The sequence below is a fragment of the Physeter macrocephalus genome, chromosome 4 (assembly GCF_002837175.3).
Source record: "Physeter macrocephalus isolate SW-GA chromosome 4, ASM283717v5, whole genome shotgun sequence".
NCBI lineage: Eukaryota > Metazoa > Chordata > Mammalia > Artiodactyla > Physeteridae > Physeter > Physeter macrocephalus.
The window spans coordinates 116544675-116562125 of NC_041217.1; the positions used below are offsets into that span (position 1 = coordinate 116544675).

The window sequence follows — 17451 nt, forward strand, 5'->3', positions numbered from 1 at the left end:
TGTCCTCAGTTCTTTTCATTTTTCTTTTTTTTTTTTTTTTTTTTCTTTATTCTGCTCCCTGGTAGTTATTTCCATCATTTTATCTTCCAGGTCACTTATCTGTTCTTCTGCCCAGTTATTCTGGTATTGATTCCTTCTACAGTATTTTTAATTTCAGTAATTGTGTTGTTCATCACTGTTTGTTTGCTCTTTAGTTCTTCTAGAACCTTGTTAAATGTTTCTTGTGTTTTCTCCATTGTGTTTCTGAGATTTTATATCATCTTTACTATCATTACTCTGAATTCTTTTTCAGGTAGGTTGCCTATTTCATCTTCATTTATTTGGTTTTATAGGTTTTTACCTTGCTCTTTCATCTGTAACATATATATATATATATATATACATTTTTTAAAAATTTAATTTAATTAATTTATTTTTGGCTGTGTTGGGTCTTCGCTTCTGTGCGAGGGCTTTCTCTAGTTGCGGCGAGCGGGGGCCACTCTTCATCGTGGTGCGTGGGCCTTTCACTGTCGCTGCCTCTCTTGTCGCGGAGCACAAGCTCCAGATGCGCAGGCTCAGTAGTTGTGGCTCACGGGCCTAGTTGCTCCGTGGCATGTGGGATCTTCCCAGACCAGGGCTCGAACCCTTGTCTCCTGCATTGACTAGCAGATTCTCAACGACTGCACCACCAGGGAAACCCTGAAGCCCTGTAACATATTTTTTTGTTGTTTCTTTTCTTTTCTTTTCCTTTTTTTTTTTTTTTTTTTGTTGATGGATGGTGCTGTATTCTTGTCTTACTGGTTGTTTGGCCTGTGACATCCAGCAATGGAGTTTGGAGGCAGTTGGTTAGAGTTGGGTCTTGGTGCTGAGATGAGGACCTCTGCGGGGGGGGCCTCACTTTGATTAATATTCCCTGGGGTCTGAGGTTCTTTGTTAGTCCAGTGAGTTCGACTTGGAACTCCCACCACGGGAGCTTGGACCCGACCTCCAGCCTGGGAACTGAGATCCCGCAAGATGGTCGCTGGGGGTTCCTCCCATACCCTTAGGTCTCAGTAGTCCCCCACCAGTGCCTGGTAGGTGCCCTAATTGTGAGGAGATGCTAATTCCATGTCCTCCTAGTAGAGCATCTTGACTCTGCTGTGAAAAGGCATTCGATAGAGTTCATTAAGACCATTTCTAACAAATATAATAATATAAATCAACTATACTTCAGTTTTTAAAATCAATTTATTTTATTTTTGACTGCATTGGGTCTTTGTTTTTCTAGTGGCCAGCTGTGGCTGCTCTTCATTGTGGTGTGCGGGCTTTTCATTTCAGTGGCTTCTCTTGTTACGGAGCACAGGCTCTAGGCATGCGGGCTTCAGTAGTTGCAGTACAGGGGTTCAGTAGTTGTGGCTGTCAGGTTCTAGAGCACAGGGTCTGTAGTTGTGGCACATGGGCTTAGTTGCTCTATTGCATGTGGGATCTTCCCGGAGCAGGGGCTTGAAGCTGTGTCCCCTGCATTGGCAAGCAGATTCTTAACCAGTGTGCCACCAAGGAATCCCTGTACTTAATTTGGAAGACCATTTTTGATTTTAAAAATGTAAGTACATTAAGAATGGAAAAAAATTATAACAGATATCCTAAATGGCAAAACATTAATATAAGGACCCTGACATGGATGCTTACAATCACCTTTATATTCAAGATTGCCTTTAGAGGTTCTAATAAATGCATTAAAACAATAAAATTAAATAGCTGGTATTAATATTGGAACAGAAGAGTTAAAATTATCAGGTTGTCTAGTGTACTTAGAGAGTAGCCAAGGAAATGGAAATGGAACAGTGAAGGAAGTATGTTTTACAGTTATCAAACTATTCTGTGTAGAATATTAGTCTCTGAATTAGATTAATATAATATGGGCATAGACGGATTAGTTTTAAAAAATAGAAAATCCAGAAATATTTTATGTGCCAATTTAATAAATAATAGAGATAGGATTATAATTCAGTGGGAAATGCGTAGATTGTATAATAAAGGCACTGGTACAAATGTTTGCCTATCTGGAAGAAAATAAAATTGTGTTCCTGTCTTAAGATAAACTCCAGATAGATTAAAAGCCTTGTTAAAAAAAAATTTAAGGGTATTCTGCAGCTTTAGCTCTATAAATTAGGGTGAAGGAAACCTTAAGATTGGAAACTCAGATGCTATTATAGAATGAGATGTGTCTGATTTTATAAATATGCAAACTTTTAATAATAAAGCATACCGTAAGAAAGTTAATAATAGTTTTGGCACTAAGGTAGGCATATAGACTAATGGAATAGCATAGAGCCCAAAATAATGCACACATATAGTCACATTTTAAGAAAAACTATTTTCAGCTTTACTGAGATATAATTGACAGAAATTTTTATATATAAGGTGTACAATGTGGCAGTTTCCTATAAACATACATTGTAAAGTAATTACCATAGTCAAGCTAGCTAGCATTCATTACCTCATGTAGTTACTTTAATTCTTTTTTCTTGTCATGCCCCCACCCCTTCCCCTTTGGCAACCACCTGTTCTCTGTGTTTATGTGTCTGTTCCTGTTTTGTTTTTTAGATTCCATGTATATGTATTTGTCTTTCTTATTTTGACTTATTTCACTTAGTATAATACCCTCTAGGTCCATCCATGTAGTCACAAATGGCAAGGTTTCATTCTTTTTTTATGGCTGAGTAGTATTCCATTTTGTGTGTGTGTGTGTGTGTGTGTGTGTGTGTGTACACCCCACATATTTTTTATCCATTCATCTGTTGATGGATACTTAGGTTGCTTCCATATTTTGGCTTTTGTAAATAATATTGCATTAGCATAGGGAGGCACGTGTATGTTTTTTAATTAGTGTTTTTGTTTTCTTCAGAATAGTATGCAGAAATGGAATTGCTGGATCATATCATAGTTCTATTTATAATGTTTTGAGGAACTTCCATACTGTTTTCCATAGTAGCTGTACCAATTCACATTCCCACCAACAGGGCACGAGGGTTCCCTTTTCTCCACATCCTCACCAACACTTGTTTGTTGTCTTTTTGATAATAGCCATTTTGACAGGTGTGGGGTGATAGCTCATTGCGGTTTTGATTTGCATTTGCCTGATGATTAGTGATGCTGAGCATCTTTTCATGCATCTGTTGGCTACCTGTGTGTCTTTTATGTAAAATGCCCATTTTTAAATCAGGTTGCTTGCATCTTTGATGTTGGGTTGTGTGAGGTTTTTGTATATTTTGGATATTGATCCCTTTTCAAATAAGGGGCAATTGTGGGGTCTTCTGTTGTGGCAGCACTGACTGCTGTGGGTGTGCTAGTGGCTGGGGCTGGCCCCTGGCCTGGTTGGCTCCCAGGTGCTGCCTCTTGTAGAGGTTGCCAGTCAAGAGTGGAGTTTTGTTTCCTGCAGACCTTCAGCTTTCCCATACTCAAGCCCTGCTGGCCTTCAGAGCTAGATGTTCTGGGGGCTCATTTTCACTTTGCAGATTCCTCAGGCTGGAGAGCCCAGTGTGGAGCTCGGAACCTTCACTCCTTGTGAAGAAACTCTGTAATAGTGATTTCTTTTTTAATATTCCTTATTCTTGGCTGTATCTGGTCTTAGTTATGGTACGCAGGATCTTTCATTGCGGCACGTGGGCTCTTCATTGTGGCGCGTGGGCTTCTCTCTAGTTGTGGTGTGCAGATTCTCTAGTTTAGTTGTGGTTTGTGGGCTCAGTAGTTGCGGTGCACAGGCTTAGTTGCCCTGCAGCATGTGTGGTCTTAGTTGCTCAACCAGGGATCCAACCTGCGTCCCCTGCATTGGAAGGTGGATTCTTAACCACTGGACCACCAGGGAATTCCCTGCAATTGTGATTATTCTCCTGTTTGTGGGTTGCCTACCCAGGCGTGTGGGTCTTGACTATATTGCACCTCTGCTCCTTCTATCTACTTCATGGTTCCTTTTTCATATCTTTAGTTCTGGAAAATATTTTCTGTTAGTCTTCAGGTCATTCTCATAGATAGTTGCTCTGTAAATAGTTGTAATTTTTGTGTGTGTGTGGAAGGAGGTGAGCTCAGGGTCTGCCTACTTCACCATCTTAGTAAAGTATCCCCTGGTCAAATGTTTTTTGCCAAGAGTGCCAAGACCATTCAGTGGGAGAAAAAAGTCTTTTCAAGAAAGGGTATTGGGCAAACTGTATATCCATATGCAAAAATATGACATTGGATCCCTACCTTACACAAACATACAAAAATTGACTTTAGTGGATCAAAGGCCTAAACATAAGAACTAAAACTCTTAGAAGAAAACATAGAGGGGGGAACTGTGACATTGGATTTGGCAGCGACTTCTTGGATATGACACTAAAAGCACAGGTTACAAAAGTAAATAGATAACTTGTACTATATCAGTTAGAAACTTGCGTGCATCAAAGGACACAGTCAACAGAGTGAAAAGGCCACCTATGGAATGGGCGAAAATATTTTCAAATCGTGTATCTGCTAAGCAGTTAAATATCCAGAGTATATAAAGGACTCCTACAACTCAACAACAAAAAAGCAAACAACTCGATTAAAAAAATGGCTCAAGTACTTGAATAGACTTTTCTCCAAAGAAGGTATATAAATAAATGCCTAACAAGCACATGAAAAGATGCTCAACATTACTAATTGCAAAAATGCAAATCAAAACCACAGTGAGATATCACCGCAATTGAATGTTATTCAGTCTGGAAAAGGAAGGAAATTCTGGCCCAAGCTATAAAATCAATGAACTTTGAGGACATTATGCTAAGTAAAATAAGTCACAAAGAAAATACTCTATTTCACTTGCCAAGTACCCTGACTAGTCAAATTTGTAGAGACAAAAAGTGAAATGGGGGTTGCCAGTGGTTGGTGGGAGGGGGAATGGAGAGTTGCTGTGTAGTGCTGTGGTTTCACTTTTGCAAGATGAGATGAGCTCTGGAGAGTGATTGCCCAACAATGTAAGTGTACTTAATGCTACTGAACTGTATATTTAAAAATGGTTAAGATGATAAACTTATGTGTACTTCATCAAAATTAAAAATTAAAAACTTAATAGACAAATAGTAAGTTTGAAAAATGGCTGCAGTATAGAAGACAGGATTCTGTTTACAGGAAGAGGCTATCAACCCAATCGTAAAAAGGGCAAAGATTTAAAGAGCCATTAAATAAAATAACAAATTTAGGAGGCTATAAAATTCATGAAAAGACAGTCTCACAGTTTGTCAAGGTAATACAAATTAAAGAGTCTCATGCTCCACTGACTGAGCTAGCCAGGCACGTCAAGGCAATGCAAATTAAATACTAGTGAAATATAACAGCATACCCATCAAATGACAACAGTTAAAAAATAGAAAGCCAGTAATGCCTTTACTAGTATAGAAAATGGTGTTGATGTGCAGAAAATGGTATTCCCTTATGAGTGGAAATGTGAATTGTTATAGCATTTTTGGAAAGTAATCTTGTAAAATCTATTTTTATAAATTGGCCCATGTAATACAGATATAAAGGCCCACCCATTATGTTTACATGGATTTTTTAGTGGCGGAATATGGAAGCAAAGTAAAAGTCTATTATTAGAAGAATTGATTGAATGCATGCATCCATGTGTGAATGCATTTCATATGTATCCATGAAAATTTTGACATAAATGGATGTCTTTTAAAATATTATTGAAAAAATAAAATATTATTGACAAAAAAGATGGCCATGTATATCTCTGTATCTGTATTTGTGTATGATTTATATGGAAAATTATTAAAGCATACCTACAGGCTTTATAGTGCAGGTATGCGGGTGATAAATTCTTTCAGCTTTATTATGTCTAAAGCAGTCTTTATTTTGCCTTTTTTTTTTTTTTTTTTTTTGCGGTACACGGGCCTCTCACTGCTGTGGCCTCTCCCGTTGCGGAGCACAGGCTCCGGACGCGCAGGCTCAGCGGCCACGGCTCACGGGCCCAGCCGCTCCACGGCATGTGGGATCTTCCCGGACCGGGGCATGAACTCGTGTCCCCTGCATCGGCAGGCGGACTCTCAACCACTGTGCCACCAGGGAAGCCATTGCCTTTGTTTTTGAAAGATATTCTCCTAGGTATGGAGTTCTTGGTTGACAGTGTTCCTTCAGTAAATTGTAAAGATGTTGCTCCTCTGCCTTCCAGCTTATGTTGTTTCAGGTATACGTTATGGGTCTTTTGGGGCTGCTTTTAAGACGTCTGTTCTGTTACTGGTTTTAAACAACTTGTTTTTGATATGCTGTGGTTTTATTTGTTCTTATATCTTGTGTTGCTTCAATTTGTAGGTTTTTTAGTTTTCATCCTCTTCAGACTTTTCCATCTAGCTGAGTGATGCTCTTGTTTAATTTTCTCCATCTTTGTGTTTCATAGTTTCTTTTGCTGTGTCTTCAAGTTCATTATTCTTTTGCCTTGTCTTATGTACTCTTAATCTCATCCATTGTATTTTTCACCTCAGATTTTTTTTTTAACATCTAGATACTTGATTTGGGTCTCTCTTTTTTTTCTTATCTTTCATGTCTCTCCTTATCATTTGTATCCTTTATTCTATCATCTGTCTTATGTCTGGGTCTCTTATTTTTTCTTCCCCACTGAGGGTCAGATTTTCCTTCATTGTATATCTTATAATTTTTTAAAATTTATTAATTTATTTGTTTATTTTTGGCTGCATTGGGTCTTTGTTGCTGTGCGCGGACTTTCTCTAGTTGTGGCGAGCGGGGACTACTCTTCATTGTGGTGCACGGGCTTCTCATTGTGGTGGCTTCTCTTGTTGTGGAGCAGGGGCTCTAGGTGTGCAGGCTTCAGAAGCTGTGGCACGTGGGCTCAGTAGTTGTGGCTTGCAGGCTCTAGAGCACAGGCTCAGTAGTTGTGGCACATGGTCTTAGTTGCTCCATGGCATGTGGGATCTTCCCGGACCAGGGCTCGAACCTGTGTCCCCTGTACTGGCAGGCAGATTCTTAACCACTGTGCTGCCAGGGAAGCCCCTGTATATCTTATAGTTTTTGATTAGATGCCAGACATTTGATTTTTACCTTCTCAGGTGCTGGGTTTTTTCATTCCTTTAAATGTTCTTCATTTTTTTTCTGGGACACAGTTAAATTCCTTGGGAGCAGTTTGACCCTGTAATGCTCTCTTTTGAACTTTTTGAAGGAAGAACCAAAGCAGTCTTTCTTCTAGGGATAATTTTTTTCCCGATACTAAGGCGATACCCTCCTGAGTATGCTATTTTATTCCTTCTGTATTATGAAATCTTTCAACTCTGGCTGGTGGAAACACAGACAGACCTGGGTTGGCTTTGAGAATTGTTCTACCTGCTCCTTTCTGGTAGTTCTTTCACCTTCTTAGGGTAGTTTAATCACAGGCACATGCTTATCAGTACTTGGTTGAAAACATAATGGTAACCCTTTACGAATCTCCAGAGTTCACTTGCTCTCTATTCAGTTCTTTACTGTTTGCTACTCACCTTGGCCTCCCTGAATTTTCAACTCTGTCTCTTCATCTTAGAGAGATCACCAAAATCTGTTTGGGTTTTCTTCTAGCTGTACTGTGGCCTAGAAAGAAGTTCTCTCCAGGCAGTAAGTTGGGGCAGTCACCTTGTTTTTGTCTTCTTATGGATCAGTGTCCTGCAGTGCCTATTGTCCAGTGTCTGTGTCTGAAAACCATTATTTTATATTTTTTGGTCTGGTTTCTTACTTATTTGAGAGGGTAAATCTGGTCCGTGTCACTCCATTATGGTTGCAAGTGGGAGTAATTGGATAAGAGGGAAAAGATATCTAATTGCAAAAGGAAGTGAGAGGTGGATGGGAAACCCTCCTCCATACATAAATAAAACATGGAAAATACTAACAATTATTTTAAGTTTAACTTCATGCTCTGAAAGTCAGGAGCATGGCTTATTTAATATTATGTAGTAATGTGGTATTTATAAATAATGACTTATTCAATATCAACCCCAACGTTATTCCTGTTGTATTTTGTAGGTTGCAGTATAATATTGGACTTATCATTTGATTTGATTTAATAGAACCTTTTAATTTAATGTGTTTTCTAATGTGTTAATATTTCAGCACATTTATAACTGTTTGTTCTTTCCTAGAAAGTTTCCTAACTTTTTCCCAAATAATGTTCTCAAACCCCAAAGATGAATGAAAGTTCATGAAATGCCCTGTTATTAAGAATGTACAATCCGGGACTTCCCCTGGTGGCGCAGTGGTTAACAATCTGCCTGCTAGTGCAGGGGACATGGGTTCGATCCCTGGTCTGGGAAGATCCCACATGCTGCGGATCCCACTAAGCCCATGCGCCATAGCTACTGAGTTTGCACCTAGAGCCCACAGGCCACAACTACTGAGCCCCTGTGCTGCAACTATTGAAGCCCACGTGCCTACAGCCCGTACTCCACAATAAGAGAAGCCACTGCATTGAGAAGTTTGCGCACCGCAGTGAAGAGAGCCCCCGCTCTCTGCAACTAGAGAAAGCCCGTGTGCAGCAACGAAGACCCAACGCAACCGATAGATAGATAGATATGTAGAATGTACAGTCCAAAGAAGACCTAGAAATCCTTACTGAGTTAGACTTGAGACTTTTACTTAGAAATCACTCACTTAAACCATTCATAAGATAATCTGGGCATTGAATGCAGTGTATAAGTTTGCTATGTGATTCATAAGATTTAAAGTAGAGGTAGATAAAATTTAGTGACATTACAGTACATCGTGATGTCTTGGAGGAAATTAAGTTCACTGAGATTGCAAAATACTTTGCCTTCTGTTTACATTAATGGAATTGAGGAAACTCCTGAAGAATATTAGGAAAATTATTGATTTGGGAAACTACCTCAGTCTTAAACTGGTTATTTCATAGGGGAGGGAGGTCTGAGACCTTTACTGGTCATATAAAAAAACCTCAAGGGATGATGCAGAGTGCCTAATAAAGTGTTATGTGTATGTGTAGTATGTGCTACACACGTGACACGTACTACCTCATTTAAACCTTACGGTAGGAGTACGACATTCAGCACTTACTGGTATCCTCAGATCTATTTGACTTTAGAGTCCTTGGCTCTTACCCATGAGATATATAGGTGGATTCAAATCCTAGTTTGAATCCTAGTTTGAATCCTATGTTAACAATGTGAACTCAGTTAGGTTTTCTTCTCTTATTAGCCTTATATGCAGATGAAGATAATAATGGTGCCTATCTCAGTGTTGTTGGAAGGATCATATGATAATGTGGTTCTCAACCTGGGATGACTTTGTCCCCAGAGGACATAATTTTACACTGTCTAATGACATTGGTTGTCAAAGCTCAGAGTGGTAGTAGTGAGGGTGTTCTGGCATCTAGTGGGTAGAAGAAGAAATGTTGCTAAATATCTTAAAATGTACAGGACGACCTTCCACAAGAGAGAATTATCTGGCCTGAAGTGTCAGTGGTGCCAGGGTTGAGAAACTCTGATATAAAGTGACTATGCTGGTTTATTGCTAGGATACCAAACTATTTCATTTATATCGTCTGTGGGCTGTTGCTAGTGTGAAAATGAAGGTTTCCATTTGAATTCTTTTTCTTTTCAATTCCAATTCTAGCCTAAGGGTTAATCTTTTTAAATGAAAAATAAGAGGGGATAAAAATACTTAAATTGAATAACCTGAATTTGTTTCCCTTTTATTTACCTCTAAAAAGTGAAATGGGAGAAGGGGAAAAAGCAGCAAAAGTAATGGAGAAACAAACTTACATTGACTCATAGGTATCAATTTTAATAAAATGATTATTTACTAGTAGAGAAACTTCCAGTGTTGAAATTAACTTCAATAGTGAAAGTACCCAAGATGTATTTGAAAATATACACTTTTGTAGGGCAAACTTATAAACATGTATGCTTCTTGTTTTATATTTTAATAATTTTTAATATATTAGCACTTTTAAAATTGACTTTTCTGGTCAATTTTTCTGTAGGTATTACCTCATTTGGAAAGCCTTGAGAAACAGGAAAACATTTCTAACAAAATGTCAGCTTTTCGAGGTCATTGTCCGCATTTGGATTCAGTTGGTGAAATAACTAAAGAAGATTTAATACAAAAATCTCATGTAAGAAAGAGGGCTTTTTTTCTTCCTTTAAAAAATCCTTTAAAAAATCATATTCATTTTTCTCCCAAATATGTGTTTTCTATAAATTACTACAGTATTCTATGTTCATGAATCCAAATTTTTTATATATGATATTAGTGAATGTATATATTTGGCTGTATTTATGTAATGGTAATGTTGTCTGTGTGATTTTCCTTTCATAGGGTTCTTGTCAGGATTGTAAAGTCAGAGGACCAAACCTTTGGGCGTGCCTGGAGGTATGTGTATGTTTCTTCTCAAAAGTTTGATATAAAAATTTATATCTGAATAAGGTTAACTAGAAGATTTTTTTGACATTTAGAGGACTTCATAAATGAACATACTTTAAGAAGATCATTATCAATTATAAAAATTAAACTTTAAACTTTGGGCTTTAACTTACAGTGCTTTTTGCAGAGTTTGGTAAATCACTAAAATATTTTACCCTCACCTTTTATTAGCAGAGACATATCTTTTAGCTTAGAAATATTCCCGTTATATTCTTTTGTGCCTAGTACCTTTTGGTTAAAATAACTGACTTGGGAAGTCATTTAATCTTTCCGTTAAACCATGTGATCAGAACTTCATTGTAAATGTAATTGTAATGCTATTATTGTAAACTTACATGTTATAAAATACTTAATTTTCCTTTTTATACAATTATTTATAGAATAGATGTTCATATGTTGGTTGTGGTGAATCACAAGTAGATCATAGCACCATACATTCTCAGGTATGTATGTAGAAAAATTTCGTGCAAGATTTTTTTTTTTAACATCTTAATTGGAGTATAATTGCTTTACAATGGTGTGTTAGTTTCTGCTTTACAACAAAGTGAATCAGTTATACATATACATATGTTCCCATATCTCGTGCAAGATGTTTTTTAAAGAGAGCCTGAAGGAAAGGGAAAGCAAATACAACATTAAGTTGTAATTCAAAATTTTGTACGTTTTTCTTTTTCTTTTTTTTTTAATAAACGAGTTAAATATTAGCTTATAAAAAGGTGGGGAGGGGAATTGCTAAGATCAGTATTAGAAAGAGGTTGTAATTAAGAGAGTAGTGATTTAAGAAACGTACCTCCAGATGTTTGGAGGTGGTAGCTGAAGATATTAGTAGGATATGGAAGTTGAAGTCAAGAATAGAAGCCTAGGCTATGACAGGGCCTGGCTGACTTCAAGTCTCAACTCATATACCTTTTTCTCTACATCCTCCTTACTGGAGTCCCCTTTCTACGTAACCCTGGTTGTTTGGTGCTTGTGTGTAATTCTGGCATGCTTCTTTTACAGATTAGATAGAGCTCCCATTCTAAACTATACATTTTCTTGAGAATGAACTGTCTTGTTCATATTTATCTCTACAGCATTAACTGTTCTCAACCAGGGTTCCTCAAGAGAATTAATTAAGGCTCTCAGGCATCATGGTACATAGTTAATTTACTTCTCTTCGGTGCATCTAGAATGGTGGTACCATGTACCATTCTTGGGAGAATTGAGAAAATAGTTACTCAGATCATTGTCCATAGGGCATTATTCTCTTGCAGAACTCTAATTGAGAAAGGCTGGAGTTTCATATATCCAAGATCATATTCACTATTGCTTGAGCTGTTTTGTGCTTTGATTCATGTCATTTATATTCTTTTGCCATTCTGATCTCCTGGAACACTAACTGTGCTATTGTCAATTTTCTTGTATTATAATTACTTGCTAACTGCAAAGCAGAGTCTTATAATAACTCTTGTGTTTATCTTTATAATGAATAGTGGTGAAAAATGACAATAGAATAACTTTTGGAGTAGGCTTAGATATTGTTAGTATTCACTGTGCATTAGCAATTTATCTAAAAAATGGTTTTCTGGTGCTCCAGTTTAAATTTTCTCTTTTGAGTATATTGTTATTCATCAAAGGCCAGCAGTTTATCTTCTATGATCTTTTGAAAGGTTTTCAACTATAATTTTTGCTCCTCTTCTCTCTCTCCCATGAAATTATACAGGAGACAAAGCATTATCTAACTGTGAACCTTACCACTCTTCGAGTATGGTGTTATGCTTGCAGCAAAGAAGTATTTTTGGATAGAAAATTAGGAACTCAGCCTTCATTACCTCATGTAAAACCACTTCACCAAACACAAGAAAATAGTGTCCAGGTAATAATCTAAATCTGTGTAATTAAAATATCAAATATTTTCAGGTAATAATTTCAGAATTTGTCATGTAGCTGAAATCTAAAAGAGCCCTACTTCACCTGTACTTTAAAAAATTTCCATAATGTGCCTTTTTTCCTCAAATGAAACACCGAAGCTTGCCTTTGTTCTTTTGTAGAGTGATGGATTAGAGTGAAATTGAAGCCCACACCTGTCTGAGGATGGAAAAGCACCTGATGTGTTTTAAAAACTTAAAAAAACAGCTGGTTTAAATAGTGTTTCTTTTTCTAGCCAGTCTCATTCTAGGAGGGGTGATGGGTCTTCTTTGATAGGCCCTAATTCAGCTCTCTTTTCCTCATTTCCCTCCCTGCTTCACCCCCATGTATATTACTATAAACATTTTACTAATTTATTGAAAACCGGATAGTATACATTAAAGCTTAACATCAGTGTTTGGTTACAAAAGATGTGTAAGCTTGCAAAGATTGGTCACTTAATATTGAGACTTTTCTAGTTGTATAAAAAATAGGAAAGGGAGGGACTTCCCTGGCCTTCCAGTGGGTAAGACTCTGCGCTTCCACTGCAGGGTGCATGGGTTCGATCCCTAGTTGGGGAACTAAGATCCCGCCTGCCGCGCAGCGTGGCCCCCCCCCGCCCCAAAAAAGGGAAAAAATAGGAAAAGGAATGAAAAAAATAAGAATAGTTGGCGTCTTATCATCATTTGGTCTGTATGGTTTAATTAACACATCAGTGAGTTTTTTCCTTCTGTGTTATAGAAATCACATTGTATTTCTGTAATCGTGTTCTTTGATACCAATTCTTAAGATTTGTTGTGTTGTATCTTTGTATCACATTCTGATGGTAGATATTTGTGATAGTAAATTTGCTTGCCTCACATTATATAACTTAAAGTGACTAGATTTTAGACAAGGTATACTTGTTGCATTTCTAGTTTTATAGTTGAATAACTCTAGTTCATAAATTACCATCATTACTGTTTCTCCCACTGATACCTATTTATCATTCAAAAACGTGGTTTTTGGGTTTTTTTGAATGCCATGGTAGTTTGAAAATAAGTTTGCCTGAACCCTCTAACACTATTAACAAAAATGTGATAATTAAAAGTTTAATCACATGAGGAACTGATAACAATTTATAATAATCTAAAGAATAAGTACAGATAGTTCACAAAGAAGAAATACAAATTAAAACACATCGAGAAAATAATCATCGCTGACTAAAGAAAAGTAGGTTAAAACAGCTATCTGCCATTTCTGCCCAAGTAGATTATGATTGCAAACTCTTAGTGAATGCTGAATCTGGTTGAATAAGTATACTGATACTTTTCTGATAGCTTGTAAATAATTTTCTGATGAGTTATATTTATAACACATAAAAGGCATGAATTTAATTTCATACAACTTCCTGATGATCCCATTGTTGAAGAAATTACTCAGAAGAAAAAAAAAGTTATTTGTACAGATTTTTTTAGCAGTATAAAATTTACAGGCTGTTTGAACCCAGTTCATCAGAACAGTAATTATAGAATAACAGTATTGGAAACCATTCAAATGTCATTAAGATTTTTCAAACAATTTTGTAGGAGGTGAGATTTTGAATGATTTTTTTTTAAAGCTGCTCTACTTCTCTGTATTTCAATACACCAAAGTGAGAATATGGGGCCTACCCAAATATCTAGTATCTACAGATGCCAGGAAGGTAAAGTAAATGTATAAAGTGGGTGGGTATAAGTGCATATATCCATGCCTTGAAGAAGAGGAATAGGCTGTAATAAGTTGGAGAACCAGAGCACGTGCTAAGTACATTCTGCTGTTCAGTTTCCTCCTCCCACTGATGGTTGCTAAATGGGTTCAGTGTACTTTGATCTTCTGCTATTAGAAGAGAACTTGCAGAATTTGATTTTTATGTGAGCTCACCCAATTTTTAAAATATTAGCTCAAAGTTTTGCTTTTGTTTCAGTTTTTGTCCTTTTTTTTTAAAAACAATGTGGACTAGCATTTGACCAAGTCACCAGTTGCAACCTCTTGAGTTAATACAATTCTCAGGAATTAATATTGGAATTTTAAAAAATATTTAAAACTATTTCATACGCATAAAAGGATGCAAAATAACTTTAGTAACAAGTATCAGGAGAGATTGTAGAAGTCTACAGATAAGCTGCGAACAAATTAAAAAAAAATTTTGACCTAAGGATTTGTTCAAGTCTGCTATCTTTTCTGTTATCAAGGATTTTAAAATACCCAGTAACACAACATTAAAAACTCCTCTGGTTGCTGTATTTGATGATCTGGACACAGAAGTGGAAGAAGAAGATGAACTTAAGGCAAGAGGTAAAATAATTCTCCTGGGGCATCCCTGGTGGCGCAGTGGTTGGGGGTCCGCCTGCTGATGCAGGGGACGTGGGTTCATGCCCCAGTCTGGGAGGATCCCACATGCCGCGGAGCGGCTGGGCCCGTGAGCCATGGCCGCTGGGCCTGCACATCCGGAGCCTGTGCTCCGCGCCGGGAGAGGCCACGGCAGTGGGAGGCCCGCGTACCGAAAAAAAAATAAAAATAAAAAAAATAATTCTCCTGTATAACACTCCTTTGTATGCTACTGTCCATTTCTTTAGGAAATTGTATCATGTGAAAATTTCAAAATCTAGAGATGATCAGAAGATAATTACAGAAAAAAATTCTAGGAATCAGATTATCGGTTATGCTTTTAAAAAAAAATTATAGTTTACATAATTAATCAGGGTGCATTTTTAAGTTCTAACTTTTGTTTATTTATTGTATTATGCATCACTTGAAAATACCAAGGGAATATCCTTTTGTTTTTAATGATGCATGAGTGGAAGTAATGCTAGTTGGCAGTATTTGATTGTAAGAAATCAATAAAGTAATTGTATTTAAAAAAAAATTCTGAAATTTGACCTAGTAAAATTGTATCTGTGAAAAAGCAAACTGACAACTTTGATGCTTCGTTTCTCTGGCATCACTTTACTAAAGCCCACAGTTCTTAGTATAAACTATCTGTATAGTTTAGTACAGACTTTTCTGTTTTATAGTTTATGTAAGGGAATCTTAACACTTTAAGGATATATTTAAATAATTTTCTGAAAATTAACACTTTGGTGTAAGTCTGACCTCTTTGAGTTATTCAAGTTGCTGTTTGTATTTCTGTAATGTATTTTGTATTTCCTTAACATAGTTTGGGAGCCATAATAATTACCTAGTTACATATTCAGAGAACGCTCATAAAATTGAGTCATTGCATTATTGAATGATGACATAACTTATAATTTTTCTTAATAGGTCTTACAGGTTTGAAAAATATTGGAAATACTTGTTATATGAATGCAGCTTTGCAGGCTCTTTCCAATTGGTAAGTCGAGAAATTAATTTTGTTAGTATAGTTTTTTAAAGTTACTCTTGGAGGACTTCCCTGCTGGTGCAGTGGTTAGGAATCCGCCTGCCGAGGCAGGGGACATGGGTTTGATCCCTGGTCTGGGAAGATCCCACATGCCATGGAGCAACTAAGCCCGTGCGCCACAACTACTGAGCCTGTGCCACAACTACTGAGTCTGTGCTCCAGAGCCTACGAGCCACAACTACTGAGCCTGCGCACGTGCCACAGCTACTGAAGCCTGCGAGCCTAGAGCCTGTGCTCCGCGACAAGAGAAGCCACCGCAATGAGAAGCCCGCACACCGCAACGAAGAGTAGCCCCCACTCACTGCAACGAGAGAAAACCCACGCACAGCAACAAAGACCCAGTGCAGCCAAAAATAAATAAATAAAATAAAATTATTAAAAAAAAATAATAGAGTTACTCTTGGAGCAGAAAACCGTGCTGCTGTATTACACTCAGAAAAAAGGAGTGAGAGGAGAAAAGAAAGAAATATACATTAATAGTAATATGGGAAAGAGGTGACAATTATATTCAATTCCCCTAGCCAACAGGATCCCATTAAATCCTTGCCGTACCTCTTCCCTCACCCCTCTCAACACATAGTGCTGCCTCCCTCCCTTTTCTGAAATGCCCCCACTTAAAAAATTATCTGGATTAACCTAAAGCCTAAATGTGTAAATATTCCTGAAAAAGTTATTTCCTCTTCCTTGTTGAGTAACTCTTAAGGTAGAGTAGGCAAGAAACTGAGTTGGGACATAATCCATTGTTGTCCCAATGGGGTTGCTTTGATCGTGCCTCTAGTTTCCTAAGACTGCTGGTCCTGGCTCAGACCCTAGGTGGTTGTATGTCTTTGAGGAAGTTATTTGTTTTTACATCTAGAAGATGAGGAGCTTGAACTAATTAATTCCTCAAATCACTTTTAGTTCAGAGGTCCTAGGAAAATATTTTATATTTTTCTGTAGGTGGAAAGTTTCTAATAAAGCAATTAGTTTTTTTTCTTAATTAATAGTCCTGTAAAGTAGGTGGATGCAGTATGGAATGTTCTGCAGACGATCACCCAGGGAAGAGATGAAAAGTCATAGGATCAAGTCCTGAGGAACCCTGATAGTTAGATACCTGGTAAGAGCAGAAAAAACAATAAAGAGGGAAAAGAGTTACCAGAGAGGTCAAGAAGAAAAGTAAAAAAGTGGATTACATTGGTCAAGAGAAGGGGGTAAACCACCTGTAGCAAATGCTACTGAGGGGGAAATGAAAGGTGTTTACTGGATTTGGCAACATTGAGGACTCTGATGTGGTGGGTCAAATCTGATTTGATGGGTTGAGCAAGATAATGAAGGAAAGAATGTGAAGCTGTAAAAGGGAGCAAAGAAGTAACAGATACAGGGCTCTATGTGCTGTCAATTCATTGAATGACTAGAAGTCAATCAGTATTAAGCTGTGACTGAACTCTAACTTTTTTTTTCTTTAAACTAGCCCACCTTTGACACAGTTTTTTCTTGATTGTGGAGGACTAGCCCGAACAGATAAGAAACCAGCTATTTGTAAAAGTTATCTCAAACTGATGACAGAGCTGTGGCATAAAAGCAGGTATGTACTTAATATGTTTATTTTCATTATTATATTTTTAAATGAATTTCATAAATATTAAACATTTGCAGGTGCCTTTATAGAGCTGTAAAAAGTAGACAGACTTGAGACATTCAGTTTTGGGCATGTTATATTTGAAAATGAACATCCAAATGAAATATCTGGACTGCAGATAAAATGTTGAACTGTTAAAGCTGCTGTTACTGAC

The 17451-nt window shown here is 37.2% G+C and overlaps 1 protein-coding gene across 4 annotated transcripts in view; it reads left to right on the top strand.

Moving 5' to 3' along the window:
* USP33 (ubiquitin specific peptidase 33) overlaps positions 1 to 17451 on the top strand; it is an 85344-nt gene that overhangs the window by 40557 nt on the left and 27336 nt on the right. For all 4 annotated transcript variants that reach the window (XM_024119562.3, XM_007123355.3, XM_024119559.3 and 1 more), the window contains exons 2-8: positions 9953 to 10084; positions 10288 to 10341; positions 10773 to 10835; positions 12095 to 12247; positions 14493 to 14595; positions 15562 to 15631; positions 17130 to 17243. In XM_024119562.3, coding sequence (XP_023975330.1) covers positions 10004 to 10084; positions 10288 to 10341; positions 10773 to 10835; positions 12095 to 12247; positions 14493 to 14595; positions 15562 to 15631; positions 17130 to 17243 — 638 coding nt within the window. In that variant the 5' untranslated portion in view covers positions 9953 to 10003. The remainder of the gene's footprint in view (positions 1 to 9952; positions 10085 to 10287; positions 10342 to 10772; positions 10836 to 12094; positions 12248 to 14492; positions 14596 to 15561; positions 15632 to 17129; positions 17244 to 17451) is intronic.